Source organism: Sinocyclocheilus grahami, unplaced genomic scaffold, assembly GCF_001515645.1.
Source record: "Sinocyclocheilus grahami isolate Dianchi unplaced genomic scaffold, SAMN03320097.WGS_v1.1 scaffold333.1, whole genome shotgun sequence".
Classification (NCBI taxonomy): domain Eukaryota; kingdom Metazoa; phylum Chordata; class Actinopteri; order Cypriniformes; family Cyprinidae; genus Sinocyclocheilus; species Sinocyclocheilus grahami.
Window position 1 is genome coordinate 309,787 of NW_015505512.1, and position 15,640 is coordinate 325,426.

Below are 15,640 nucleotides of genomic sequence, written 5' to 3' on the forward strand. Positions count from 1 at the left end.
TGTGTGTGTGTGTGTGTGTGTGTGTGTGTGTGTGTGTGTGTGTGTGTGTGTGTGTGTGTGTGTGTGTGTGTCAGTCCGACATGGGTTTGTGTATCTGGAGTGTGATGCAGACGGACAGTATAGCAAACAGAAGAATGTCAGCGAATGTCTTTCACGTGACCCCACACAAATCAACATGGTATGTGAGAAACACCGCAACTCTTTTGAAGCTAGATGAATAGGTGATAGTTATATTAAATATCTGTTAACTCTTAAACGTGTTAAAGATGAATGATGTTCATTTCTGCACCACTAAGAGCTAGAATACACTAAACGACTTTTAAAATCTGAAAAGAGATTCCCTTGAAAGTTAAAATATCAAACATGTTTGTTTTCTGTGAAATCTGCAGACTTCTGGCATCTAGTGTCGATCTGCCAAAATGGCAAATTGAGCTAAACCGTCATGTAGTGTATTTCAGCCTTAATGCAGAGTTCATTTTTTACTCTTTTTTTTTTTTTTATAATTTCTTTTTAAATATAGTCACTATTTCATGGTGTAATTTGGCCAGCAAAAATCACAATGTGAAATAACAAAAATGTGTCAAACTGTAACAGACTATACTTGAGCAAAATTTTCAAAAATGTTTGAAAAAGTTGAATTATGTTTATCAAACATACTGTATAAAACATTTATCCATATAAATTTTAACCTGTAAGATTCTAATATAACAGCACTATAAGTAAACTGAAATATTAATAGAATTACAGTGTGTGGTCAATGGACTGTACTGTTGTTTAACTTCATACCGATTGTTCAGCTGACAAAACCAACACGTTCTCACTCCCAACTCGTCACATACTGACGCTTGGTCAGGACCCCTTGTCGTCGCTTTTTTTTTTTTTTTTTTTCTCTCGACGCACAGGGGTATCCTTTTAGCATCACTTTGCGACGTGCAGGGTCCTCCATTGCTTTCAGTTGTTTGTCTTAATTTAATGGTTTGCATGCATTTGTAAAAAATAGAAATAATTTTATATAAATGTATACTTTTATTGGCGTAAACCTACCCACTTCTGAACAATATAAAACATGTAACAGGCAATTACGGACAGAGATGGCGATCGCGTCTATTCCTCTCACAAATCAATCGTTTTGCCTCGGAAGACTTGGAATATTAATACTTTTTGAATAAATTATGACTGTAGTTGTATCTGCCTGTTATATCCTGTGTTTTATTGACAAATGGTAGGTTTAGGAGAAGGGGTTGGTTGGGTTACGTGCTTATAAATGTGTAAATACTGTAATACAAATAAAACAGTTGTGACTGTTAGTGTTTACATTGAAAAATCACACCCCAACATATATGCAATAATGTCAATATTATTACCCAATATATAATTTAATCATGATGATAAAATTCCCAGTGCCTTTCGCATCGGCATATTGACGCCAAGGGTTTCTTATTTAAAGCAATGGAGGACCCTGCATGTCGAAAAATTACCCTGTGCATCAAAAAGTGACACGAAAGTGTCCTGACCAAGCGCCAATATGTGACGAGTTGGGAGTGAGAATGTGTTGACAAAACATCTTTCCAAAGATTTTCAGTGGACAAAAACTCCATAAAACATTAAGTTGTGAATTTAAAAAAAAGACGTGATCTAGGACCTTTATACAGTTCATGCCAATGTAAAGACTGAAAGTCTGTCCCCCTAAATTCAATATGGTGTTCACCTGTGCATTTGTGTCATTGTCTGAGCAGATGTATTTGTATGTCTGTGTTCAGCAACACTACGGACGGATCCTTAGTCAGTTCCGGACCATGTACACCATTGGATATTCCCTGTCTCTTGCGGCGCTGGTGCTGGCGTTGGGCATCCTGGTGGCCTTTAGGTAGCATTCAAGCCAACTGGGAATTTATTCCTTCTGCTTACATTTTAAATTGAAAACATGTATAGCATCAGTTTTTGGATCTTTGGTTGTGTCTGTGGTTAAGGAGTTGGGCTTCTTTGAGTGAACGGTGTGATGCTTTTTGACTTTTATTCATTGCACTCTGATCCCCGCAGGAAGCTGCACTGCATGAGAAACAACATTCACATGAACTTGTTTGCCTCCTTCATCCTGCGAGCCTCTTCTATTCTCATCAAAGATGCCATGTTGGAAAGGCCTGATGACTTCCATGTTGGTCAGGACATCACCACTGAACTGGAGGTGGAGTGGCTGGTTAAAAATGAGGTCCAATAACCTGCTGTCTTTCTTTGTTGTTATTGTTATTAAAATATTATAATATACTGTACTACCATTAAAAGGTTTGGGGGCAGTAAGAGTTTTGAATGTTTTTAAAACAAGTCTCTACTGCTAAACCAAGACGGCCTTTATTTTAAATGGTAAAAATTCTAATATTGTGAGATATTATTACAATTTAAAATAACTTTTTTTCTATTTTATATATTTTTAATAAAGGTGAATGTACTCATCATTACTCCAGTTTTCAGTGTCACTTGACACTTTAGAAATCATTCTAATATGCTAATTTGCTGCTCAGGAGACATTTCTTATTATCAAGGTTAAAACAATTGCTGCTTTATATTATTGTGGAAACTGTGTTTTTTCAGGTTTCTTTGATGAATAGAAAGTTGAGAAGAACAGCATCCTTGCTGAATAAAAGTATAAATTTCTTTATAAAAAAGTACAAACCCCAAACTTTTGAATTGTAGTGTGTATCTCTGGATTCATTCACATTTTTAATAATCCTATATCTATGTAATTATTTTCAAAAGAATATTCAGGGTTATTTACAATTTAATTTACAGCATGCTGTGTGAATTCTTCAATTAGGGGAACTTTTCAGTTCCTTCTGTTGTGTTTTTAAGAAAACAAAAAGTACAAAAGGCATCATTCTACTTTTAAAAGGTAGATTTAATGCAATTTGTAAGAATCAGTGTCCTCAATATAATTTATGATTTATTGCTAATATATTAGCTAGTTTTGGCATATAGAACTTTTATTCATGTTAAAAATCATTAGTATATGTAAAAAAAACATAATTGCTGAAAAATTGTTAGTTTATGATAGCTATTTTGGTAACTAATTTCAATGTTTAGTTTGCTTATTTGTGTAGTATATGATTTATTTAAAGGGGTCATCGAATGTCCATTTTCCACAATTTGATATGATTCTTTAGGGTCTTAATGAAATGTCTATAACATACTTTGGTTAAAATTTCTCAATGGTAGTGTAAAACAACAAAAACAGCAAAAACAGCTCTGCACACAGCAACCCGTTTTAGTCCATGTTCCTTTAAATGCTAATGAGCTCTGCTGGCCCCGCCCCTCTCTTCCGTGGGGTGATGAGCCGTTCTCATGCAACTGTTTACTTTAGCCACGGAACTTGCTAACTAGCACGTTGTTAGGAAAGGTGATTTGCAATGATTCATAAAAGAACCTTATACTCACTTCTTCTGGAGGTGAAGCTGGATCACAAATGATTTGCACGAACATAAACACATTTAGGTAGATCGGGGATCGGCGCATTCCCTTCAAAAACAAATGTAATCCACTGTGTCTTCAGCGGCTCAGATGTCGGGAGTAAATTATGACTGCTATGTTCATTATTACATCCAACAACAAAACACCTCAATCGCTTAGGAGACATTCTTGTCTCCATCTGCTCCGGCGGTGAAACAATGGCGGACTTAAGACAGCTCACTCAGGGCGGGTCTAAGGAAAATGCCAGTGCCAATCAAACAATCGTGGGAGGGGCCTGGGTCTGTGTGACGTCACACAGCCAAGAAGCTGAGAACGGTTTGATTTGAGAAAGGGGATATTATTTATAGAGATTAAAAAAAAAACACTGAGTGAATTTTTATCATTATAGGGTGGATGTGTACAAACACTGCCAACACACATTTATGTTCAATCAACATGTAAAAGTGAATTTAGCATCCGATGACCCCTTTAAATTTTCTCCAATAATTTTTTCACCTCCTATAAATGCATATGCAACAAAAATAGCCACAAAAACAACTGACCTTTTCATTGCTAATTTTTCACCATGTGTCTGTAATAAACCCTGACATTAGTTTAATGCCAAAAGAGGGTTTGCACTGGTGAAAGCTGTTAGTAAATCAGGCCTTTAATGCTACAAACATTTTTACGGAAGTAAAATTTCATTAAAAGTTATTTAATAACAACAAAAAATGACTTTCTTCTTCAAACTTTTTATGCTAATATGCTGCCCATAAACCTTACAGTATGTTGTAAATGGCCAGGAATATTCCTTAAAATGCATGTTAGTATAGATTAAGTTAAGTACCTATTTACTGTGCAAATAAATCTGAATGGAGGCGGCAGGTTAAAATTTAGCTGAAAGCTTTCAGTGACCCCAAAATCAACGTGTGCGTTTCAGACGGCGGTTGGCTGCAGGGTTGCAATGGTGATGATGCAGTACAGCATACTGGCCAACAACTACTGGCTGCTGGTGGAGGGCATCTACCTGCACAGCCTTCTGGTCGTCACAGTCTTGACGGAGAGGAATTACTTCGCCATCTACCAGTGTATCGGCTGGGGTGAGAGGTTCAGAGCTTTTACACCATGAACTCAATTAACAGGGTTTAAGAGCTTCCTCATACATAGCATGTCCAAACAGAGTGTAGCAGATGGTTTATGCCTCGTGTCACAAGGTCTCTCTTTCTCTTTCTCCCTCAGGTGCCCCTCTGATATTCGTGTTGCCATGGGTGATTGTGAAGTACTTGTACGAGAATGAAGAGTAAGTTCTGGAGCCACGTGGGATGTGTGTGTTTGCGACTGATGAAAGCCAGCTCTCGTCAAACAGTCAGTGTGTTTTTTGCGGCTGGAGAGTTGGCCGACATCAGTACTCTGTCACTGTAGCTTTTGTTTTATAACAAATCAAATACATAAATTGTGGACACAAGCTACCTAGATACTATGTCAAATGCTGTGATGCTAGGCAGATTTTCAGTCTGTCTGTGATAAACGAGTATTTAGCATTTTTATATATCTTCAACATCCACTCCAATCGTTCGATTTTGCTTGTAGCAGCCAACATATGAGATTTTACACGCACAATGTGAGAAGTCTTTCACTCAGTCACTGTTATTGTTGGAAGGGCTTTCAAGATGTAATTTATTTTAATGACCCTTTGGGAGTGCTGAGGTTACATATTTAATAAGATCTATTTCATCCATATTTCAAAACCTGTCTGCTGCACACATTTTCCATAAGTTAGTCTGCTATACATCAGATGTATTGTAAGTAGCACATTCGTAATAAATTATGTGAAGAGAAAATATTTGTATCTTAAATGTAAAATGGAGTTTCGATATGGTATTTATTAAACATGGCTTTTTCTACCGTGCAGTGAAAAGGTTTTTGCCCCCTTCCTGTTTTTTTTTTATTGTTTGCATATTTGTCACACTTAAAAGATTCAGATCATCAAACAAATTTTAATATTACACAAAGATAATGCAAGTAAATACAAAATTCAGTTTTTAAATGACAATTTCATTTATTAAGGGAAAAAAGCTGTCCAAACCTACCTGGCCCTACGTGAAAAATTAATTGCCCCCTCCTGTTAAATCATGAAGGAACTATGATTAACCACATTCATTATTTTAAAAAAGCTGAGTTAAATTTTACTAACCATACCCAGGCCTGATTATTGCCAGACCTGTTGAATCAAGAAATCACTTAAATAGAACCTGTCTGACAAAGTGAAGCATGCTTAAAGAGCAACACATCATGCCGCAATCTAAAGAAATTCAAGAACAGATGAGAAACAAAATAGTTGGCGTGTCAGTCTGGAAAGGGTTATAAATCCATTTCTAAGGCTTTGGGACTCCAGCGAACCATGGTCAGAGCCATTATCCACAAATTGAGAAAACTTGGAACAATGGTGAACCTTCCCAGGAGTTGCCGGCCAACCAAAATTACTCCAAGAGCACAACGACGACTCATCCAGGAGGTCATAAAAGAACCCAGAACAACATCTAAAGAACTGCAGGGCTCACTCGCCTCAGTTAAGGTCAGTGTTCATGATTCAACAATAAGAAAGAGACTGGGCAAAAATGGCATCCATGGGAGAGTTCCAAGGCAAAAGCCACTGCTGACCAAAAAGAACACAAAGGCTCGTCTCACATTTGCCAAAATATATCTTGATTATCCCCAAGGCTTTTGGGCAAATATTCTGTGGACTGATGAGACAAAAGTTTAACCTTTTGGAAGGTGTGTGCCCCGTTACATCTGGTGTAAAACCAACACAGCATTTCATAAAAAGAACATCATACCAACAGTCAAACATGGTGGTGGTAGTGTGATGATCTGGGGCTGCTTTGCAGCTTCAGGACCTGGACAACTTGCCATAATTGATGGAACCATGAATTCTGCACTCTATCAGAAAATCCTGAAGGAGAATGTCCAGCCGTCAGTTTGTGACCTCAAGCGCACTTGGGTTATGCAGCAGGACAATGATCCCAAACACACCAGCAAGTCCACCTCTGAATGGCTCAAGAAAAACAAAATTAAGGTTTTGGAGTGGTCCAAGTAAGTCAAAGTCCTGACTTAAATCCGATTGGGATGCTGTTGCATGACCTTAAACAGTCCATTCATGCTCGAAAACCCTCCAATGCGGCTGAATTAAAACAATTCTGCAAAGAAGAGTGGGCCAAAATTCCTCCACAGCGATGTGAAAGACTCATTGCCAGTTATCGCAAACGCTTGATTGCAGTTGTTGCTGCAAAGGGTGGCACAACCAGTTATTAGATTTATAAAAATAGTTCAAAACTTTTTCACACCACTGTATATATACTCTATAGACAAATTTCGTGTAGACGTCACAGTTACGTCACTCGTAGCTGCGCGCGCATTGTGGTGGCAGAAAAAAACTGGTAAAAGTGGAGTGAAACGGGAAAAATCCACAGAATAAGAGATAAAATGTATTGTTGTGCCTTTGGATGTCAGAATCGGAATTCATTTTTATAGAATTCTATCGTCAAAAACACCATTTGAAGCTAAACGCAGATGTTTAAACGTACAGACTAATGAAGAATAAAACCTGCTATGAATACTCTGCTTTTAAAGCATAAATTTGATTTAAAAATTGGTCTATACATAATATTCACATAGGTTCATAGGGAACATATTATATTAGCCCTACAGTTACAGCAAATAAACCTATAACATTTTACATTTACCTATTTTGTCTCACAATTCTGACTTTTTTTCTTGCAAATGCAACTTTATATCTCGTATTTCGGACTTTATAACTCGATTTAACTCAACAATAGAGAGTTTGTCCATTCGGAGGGGGAAAAAAAGTGGGATTTTTTTTTTAAATGAATCGAACATGCTTATCTAAAAATTACAATTGCTCTCCAAGTTAGGTCACAAAACTAAAAAAAAAAAAAAAAAAAAAAAATTAATAAAATAAAACACTTCGGTAGGGATTGGAAGGTTATGACTGATAAAGTTGTCTAATTGTATTAAATATAACTTAAAACTATAATACATTTCACTTAATTGCAATTGATATGCAATTGAGTGTCCTGAAAACATTACATTCAATTCACACTTTAAAGGAATAGTTCACCCAAAAATTCCAAACCTGTATGGCTGATAATACATGGGGCAACTTTTTGAGCAATTTTGCCAGGCAACTTTTTTTGAACAATGTTGCTTGTGCACTTTCACACTGAGAATGGATAACAAATGTCTATCTGGATACTTTAGATCAGTTATGGGCCCTGTGTCTCATCTGGTTGCCCGTTGGCGGCAACATTGCTCAAAAAGTTGCCCCGTGTATCATCAGCCTATGAGTTTCTTTCTTCTGTTGAACACAAAAGAAGATATTTTGAAGAATGTTGGTAACCTAACAGCTAACGGTATCCATTGACTTCCATAGTATTTTTTTTCATACTATGAAAGTCAATGGCTACTATTTGGTCACCAACATTCTTCAAAATATCTTCTTTTGTGTTCAACAGAAGAAAGAAACGCATACAGGATTTGAAAAACTTAAAGATTAGTAAATAATGACAAGATTTTCATTTTTGGGTGAACTATCCCTTTAAGTGTATTATTTCCATAAATTATTTCTCAAAAGGAATAGCCCAGCCCCGTTTCTATAGTTTTTCTATAGCTCAGCAGCAGGCAGAGAGACTGACATAAATCATGCAGTTTGTATATCTGTAGCCACATTTTAATGTGTCATGGCCTACTAGGGCTTGAGGACAGGTTCATACTGTCCCACACTCATCACCCCATCCATCCAGCTGAACTTACCCATCCTGAGCAGATAAAAGAATCACTCCTTCCTATTGATAAGCTCCACATTATCCCCATTCAGATAGCATGTAATCTGTCATGTGTCTAGAATGGCTACTTGTTGCAGTGTCACTGATTTTTTTCCGCACTATCACTCCAGATACTGAGATAATGCAGAATTTCCAGTGCGCAGGTTCTCTGTATTAATTAAATTAAATTAAATTAAAGTTTATTTGTATAGCGCTTTTCACGATACAAATCATTGCAAAGCAACTTTTTAGCAAATTAAGTTTCTACACTATTTAGTGGTAGCTTATCAGTGGTGACTGTCAGTTAATGTACATATGGCAGAAATGTACAGAAAAATCAATTAAAGACGTAATCAAACAGACGATGAACACTATTAACAGCAATTATTATATGATGCAATCAAACTTATAGCAAAATGTGGTAGTTCTATATGTTGTTTCAGGGTTGGCATCATAATATCATATCATCATACTATAGTTGTCAAAATGCAAAATGTGCAGTATGCAACAAAATAACACACTGCAATGAACCGGAAGTAATATCAGCCACACTTTTTAATAGTGCTAAAATGTACTTTTTAACATCTAGTTCTTTATGCATTATTTAATCGAACTGCCAAAGGACATTTTATATACAAAATTGGAGTTGAAACTGTAACTGTTCTTACATTAAGATGATGGCTGGATGTTCTTAATGATGTAGGCTACTGAATTAAAACAAATATGCATTATGAAGTCATGTGACAACAAATGAAAAAACATGTAACTGTTCTTACATTAAGATGATGGCTGGATGTTCTTAATGATGTAGGCTACTGAATTAAAACAAATATGCATTATGAAGTCATGTGACAACAAATGAGCATAGCACTATATACACAGTGTATGTAGAGTATTCAGTAAAAACGTAAGCTAGTATTTCTATCTGAACATTATTCATATAATTAATTCAACATTATTTTTCTGCAGTTGCTGATATTTATATGGTCAAAAAGTAAGATAAAATTCTGATAGCTTGTAATGTAAACCAATGAGTTCTTTATAAGAGACAACTTGCAAGAGACAAAAACATTAAAACTCATAAACATTTGTTGCATCCAGTGGGGACATAATTACGGATTATAATGACTTATACTGTCTTTTTACGCGTTGCATCATGCCGTATAAACATAAAACCATTTCTGCATTTGTGATCGGAGAAATGACAAACAACAAGCGCTACTCTACACTGCTCAAAATTCGTGTTTGAATCATTAGTGTCAAATCCTTTAAATATGAAAAACGTACTTACAGTCTGTGAGTCAGAACAGCCGGCATTGTAGTCTACTCTATCAGGATCAGGAAACAGTCCTCCATAAAATGTGCTGCACACAAATGAATATTTGGGTTGAACTGTTCTGGAACAGTGTTTATAATACAACTTAACAACTGATTGCTAGTCATGTCCTCTTTTGGAAGGCCAAACAAAGTAGTTTCGCTTTCACAACAAAACACACAGCGTCACACACGGTGGGCTTGAGTGAGCGGCGGCCGCCGGCTAGAGTGAGGAACGGCCGGCGGATTCAACAAAGGAGCGTCCGGTGGGCTTGCGGCAACCACATGTGACGACCCCGGGCTGGACTCCACTTCGTCCACGGTGAAAGACGATCTGGCGATCCACAGCGTGAAGTTGATGTATTTCCTCAGCGACTAGCACGGATCAGCTCTAGGCATGATGAAGCGGATATCGTCCTCTTTTGGAAGGTCAAACAAAGTAGTTTCGCTTTCACAACGAAACACACAGCGCCTTCACGACATGGCGGCAGCAACAACAATACTACAGCGAGAATAAAAGTTACGCCTTCTTTCTTTGCACGAACATTTGGGCGGCGTTATGCAAATGTTCCCACATCGTGACGTAGACATGTGGGGGCGTGTTAGAACGAGCTGTTTTAGGTAGGCGTGGTTGACTCTTAACTTTTATAAAGAATATCTCTTTGGATTTGAGACTTTAGTCTTTGCAACTTTACAGATCTTATTTATGCACCAAGAGCTTGTAACTCTTCAAAGAGAAAGGAAAATTTTAAATTGCATCATATTATCCCTTTAACAAAGCTCTGTATTTTTTATTGTTGGAGGCAAAAAATAAATAAATCAATAAATAAAAATAATAATGCAATGCAATACAATGATGATTGAGAGACATGCAAATAAATGTTCCTCAAAAGCCTGTTCTATCATATTTGATACTCAAATATAAAAATACAAAAACTATGGATAATCAAGTAAACCTATGTTGCTTCAGTAAACTTTGTTTAACTACATTTTGTCTGTATTGAGTATGTTTAATGAACATAAGTAGGCTATATATTTGCTCATTTACAGTGATGTATTTGATCTCTTGTTGTTGATCAGATGCTGGGTGCAGAATATTAACATGGAGTACTGGTGGATTATTCGTTCGCCAATCCTGCTGGCCGTGTTGGTGAGTGAGAGTCTTGATCCTCGAACCCTCATCAGCCTCTCTCAGCTGTACTTATCTGCCCAAGTGTCTCATATTCAGAGCACTGCTAATCGCACTTTACCTCCTGTAATGCCACTTTACCTCCACCCTTGAAGTCAACATGAATTCAAAATTGCTTTTTAGCTTTGATTATCTAGGATACTGGTGATTTGGACAGTAAAGCGAAGGAAAGAGTGGGAATGAGTTCAGGACCCGCAAACACAACAGCTCCATATACAGTATGTCATGTGCTGATATCACAATTCCCAATCAATCAATCACTTCCCCATCAAACAAGGCCATCATATATATTTTGTCACTGAATATTCCAATTTACTTAGAAATGCATCAGATTATAGTAAACTCGAATGCAGACTCATCCTTCATATGTCTCCACAGCTTCAGCAACCCAAGTTTGAAAAGGAAAGGGCTCAGAAATAAACAGAAGCAAATTTTGCCTTTAATGTGTTAGTAAATGCTGAAATGAACAATACATATTGTTAATAAATGCTTTAGAAGTATGTTTCATTGCTAGTTCATGTTAACTTAACTAATGCTAGCACATTAAACCTTATTGTAGTGTGTTTTCAAAAATTATATGTGTCAGAGAATAAACTGGCATGATCAGTCTTCATTAAAAGGAATATAATTACAAAACTAATAAAATTCAGTAATGAAATTTTCTGTTCTGCCATTCCAATTCAACAACCTGTGGCCATTTCAATTCAAATTCATGTTCATGAAATGAAAAAGGCCAATTCTGCCTATTTTACCTGATCTTTACACCCACACCACACACATAGTAAGAATTTTGATGATACTGATATTACTGTGACCCAGGCTTGACTATTTTCTGACATAATCGAAGGAATGTGAAGAACACTGTAAGGTTAAATAGGTTATGCTGTTTTATGCCCTGCAGTTTCCATCTATGCTCACTCTGTTACGGAGTAACCAGAACATGAGACGTGCGGATCCATGTGCAAAGCTTTTATTAAGACATGGTCATAAACAGGCATAGGTCAGACATAGGCAAACTAGCGAGGGTAAACATAGGTAAACAAGCGAGGGTCAGTCGAAGACGAACGTAATCCAACAGGGCGAGACTAGAGAGATGATCCAGGTACAAAGCAAAGGTCCAGGCAGGGGCAAACAGTATCCGAACAGGGCAAGATGAGAGAGGTAATCCAAAGTACACAGGCAATGATCAGAAGACGAAGAAACAGACAAGACAAGGCAAGACTAGACTAGACTAGGCTAGGCTAGGCTAGACTAGACTAGACTATACTAGGAAACTTAAAGCTGGCTCCGTAACGTAGCTATCACAACTAGCGATATGCGCATACAATGCTCGGCAGTTTGAAAGGGATCTGAGTGAGTGTTATATAGTGAAGGTGTGATTGGTTACAGCTGTGTGCAATCAGTGCTGTGTGCAATTGGTGCAATGGATGATGGGATATGTAGTCCGGGATGACATGCAACAGTTTGTGTAGTGCGAGAGTCAATGTAATGGAAGGGTGACCTCTGGTGGTGAGTGAATTGAAGTTCATAGACCGGATTCGTGACACACACCATCACACCCAATTGCATTGCATTTGGCTTAGCATTAAACACAACATTCAAAATTGAAGTAATTTCCATTATGCACGAAGCACAGCGCCATATGATGTCGACTCTCAGTGCATCAGTAAGCTACTACACAGAATATGTTTTAGGGTCTACAGCTATGATTTCAAAGAATTACTTACCCCCTCCTCCAGTGTCTTATTTCCACATGATTGCGTTGAAAGGCGCAATACTGTGCAAAATTGCAATGCATCCATAATGCTCACATTGGCTACGAGGTGCAGATGAGCATTTAGCAATGTGCAGCTATGTTTCTGCATATCTGTCAGCGTCTCAAGTGTTCCTGTAGTGGACAGGAATTCCTATGTTTGAATTCTCCCAGGGCTGGAGCACTGGACTAATAATAATGCCATTCTCAGACTCCGCCAAGCATCGCTGACTTCTTTCCCCCTACACTCCTCGCTGCCCCAGTACCTCATTTTGAGTCATTTGTTGTGCTGTGAGGAAACTGTTGAGTCAGTTTTGTGACATAATGGTCTTAACCAGGGCGATTGTGATTTTTTTTTTCTCTGTCCAGATTAACTTTTTCATCTTCATACACATCATCAAGATCCTCGTGTCCAAACTGAGGGCGCACCAAATGAGATATTCTGACTACAAGTTCCGGTGGGTGTCCAACAGTTAAAGGGTTAGTTCACCCAAAAGTGAAATGCCTGGCGTTATTTATTCCAAACCTCTATGAGTTCCTTTTGCTTCAGTGGAACACAAAAGATCTTTTGATGAAACACACAGTGAGCTGTCAATAAATGCATTATAAAAGTAACCCATACAACTATATTTAAGGTTTTAAGTCAAACAATAGCTTTGAAAGAACATTTAAATGTTTTGCATTTCAATTGGTTATAAGAGACATGAAAACCAATTGCATTTGTAACATTGACAGCAATGATGTAATACGGTAATGCACCATATCCACCATACTTTAATCATTTGCATGTATTCGTGAAAGAAATTTGAGACCTGCATTAAAGTGGACAGATATTCTTTATATAACAACTTTTCACTCTGTTCCCCACATGAAGCCTTTGTCCTTAGAGTTCTTGTACTTTAAACTGTAAGTATAGTATAATATCATACCTAAACTACTCTAGAAAGAATGAAAATCATACAAGTTTGAAATGACATCAGGGATAGTAAATAATGACAGAATTTTCTATAACACTTTACTTTAAGGTCCAGTTCTCACTATTAACTAGTTGTTTATTAGCATGCATATTACTGGCATATTGGCTGTATATTAGTACTTATAAAGCACATATTATTGCCTTATTCTGTGTGACCATGTTTTAGATCCCTTAATTCTACCCCATACCTAAACTTAACAACTACCTTACTAACTATTAATAAGCAGCAAATTAGGAGTTTAATGAGGCAAAAGTCATAGTTAATAGTTAGTTAATAGTGAGAATTGGTCCCCAAACTATAAAGTGTGACCTAATTTGTATTTTTGGGTGAACTTTGAGCATTTACACAATATTGTGCATTTGTTTCCAGATTAACTGTCTATCTTTGTGTTTTTCTTCCAATTTCAGGCTTGCTAAGTCAACCCTCACCCTGATTCCGTTACTGGGGATCCATTCGGTCCTGTTTTCATTTGTTACTGATGAGTCTACCTCACATGGAGCTCTATCCCTGCGCCTCACAAAGCTATTTATCGACCTATTCTTCAACTCCTTCCAGGTCAGGAAGTCTTAATAACCCATCACTCTTACCAGGGTTGAGCAAAACTCTGAATTTTAGAATTGTTTACCTTTCAATTAGTGAAGTTTTAGTGGAATGATGGGACAAGGAATTTACTAAATTTCAGTTCATTAGTCTAAACCATTTTCAGAAACCGAATTGGAATCTAAAAGTCACTCTCAAGTGAATTCAATTTTGAATACCTCACAACTCTGACCCTCACTGACAGATGCATAACAAGCTCAAAATTGCTCAGAACAAGCTCAGGTATAATAACAAATTAAAAATTGTTATGTTCTCTATATGCCACTCAGTCGTGGATAAACAGAGGAATCACCTCACCCTGCCAAAATCTCCTTAAAAGCCCCATATGCTGCAAATTAGCAATGCATTTTAAATGTCCGTTGATTGGGCAGCAGATTTGAAAAAAATTTATTGACATTCTGTAGCTATTTTGCAGTGTCAGGACTAATTGCTTTAAGGATGCAGATGCTACAAATTGGCTGACTCACCCTTTACAAACTGGTAATGACATTCGAGTGGAGCACAGCTGCAATGTGTCGAATTTGTATCATCTGCCTTGAGGAATTGCCCTGATGAGATTTTTCACATCTGTAAAGATTCAGAGTAAGGGAGAGAACAAGTGAGGCCATAAGGCTTGACTGTTATGTTTCCATCTGTCAACACTTCATCCTTATTGGCATTTGAATATCTTACTGCAGATTGCACTAAATGGACTCATTCAAAGTGTCAGGTTTAGCTCATTCGCAAAATAAACTGATTATTACTTTTATAGATTTCTGAAAGCTCTTTGTTTGTATTTATGTTTGACTATGAACAACCTGAAAAAAATAGTTTAGCTCAGCTTTTTGCAATAAAATCAACGTTTATGCAAAGAAACTTACAGGACAGTCATGATATACATTTGTGCTCCCTGGGAATCAAACCCATGAACTAGTCAAGCTACAGAAATTGTATGGTATTTCCTGCTGAAAAGAACAACTTGAATTGCAGATCCAGGCCAGATTATGATGGTTAGTGCTGGTTGAATTTAAAAGTAGGGTCAGAGTTAGAACTGTTTAGTTATTACTTTGTGATCAACTAAAGATGTTCACCAACGAACAAGACCTACTTGGTTAAATCACTTTGTGTGGACCTTCTGGTGAAGTTGATTGACCAAGAATGTCTTGCCAGCACAGCCAGTTAAAAAGCCTGGTTGGAAAACAAACATCCTATTGGGACCAGCATCCAAAACACAACATAAACCAGTGATCAGCTATACTGTGGTGTTTTTCCCAAAAGCATTGTTAGCCAGATATGATCACAAGTTCCACTGCTCCCAAAACTGTAGTTCAAACGAACATTCACAAACAGCATTGCAAAGTTGTGTGGTTAGTTTGTTGTTAGCATGACATGGATGTCTGATGAGCAACACAATTAATACAGTTTTGGGAAACAGTCATGACTAGCTACATAATTTCTTCAACAATGCATCATACTATGGTAGTTAAGCAACAAGTTGTACGTCATTTTAGGGGAAATGCATCCCTGGACATTTCAGCAGCAACTT

The 15,640-nt window shown here is 37.2% G+C and overlaps 1 protein-coding gene across 1 annotated transcript in view; it reads left to right on the top strand.

Moving 5' to 3' along the window:
- The window catches only part of LOC107602683 (glucagon receptor-like), a 27,231-nt gene that overhangs the window by 10,171 nt on the left and 1,420 nt on the right, over positions 1–15,640 (top strand). The window contains exons 5-11 of the mRNA XM_016295254.1: positions 1,761–1,867; positions 2,041–2,209; positions 4,382–4,541; positions 4,681–4,741; positions 10,677–10,746; positions 12,908–12,996; positions 13,923–14,082. Coding sequence (XP_016150740.1) covers positions 1,761–1,867; positions 2,041–2,209; positions 4,382–4,541; positions 4,681–4,741; positions 10,677–10,746; positions 12,908–12,996; positions 13,923–14,082 — 816 coding nt within the window. The remainder of the gene's footprint in view (positions 1–1,760; positions 1,868–2,040; positions 2,210–4,381; positions 4,542–4,680; positions 4,742–10,676; positions 10,747–12,907; positions 12,997–13,922; positions 14,083–15,640) is intronic.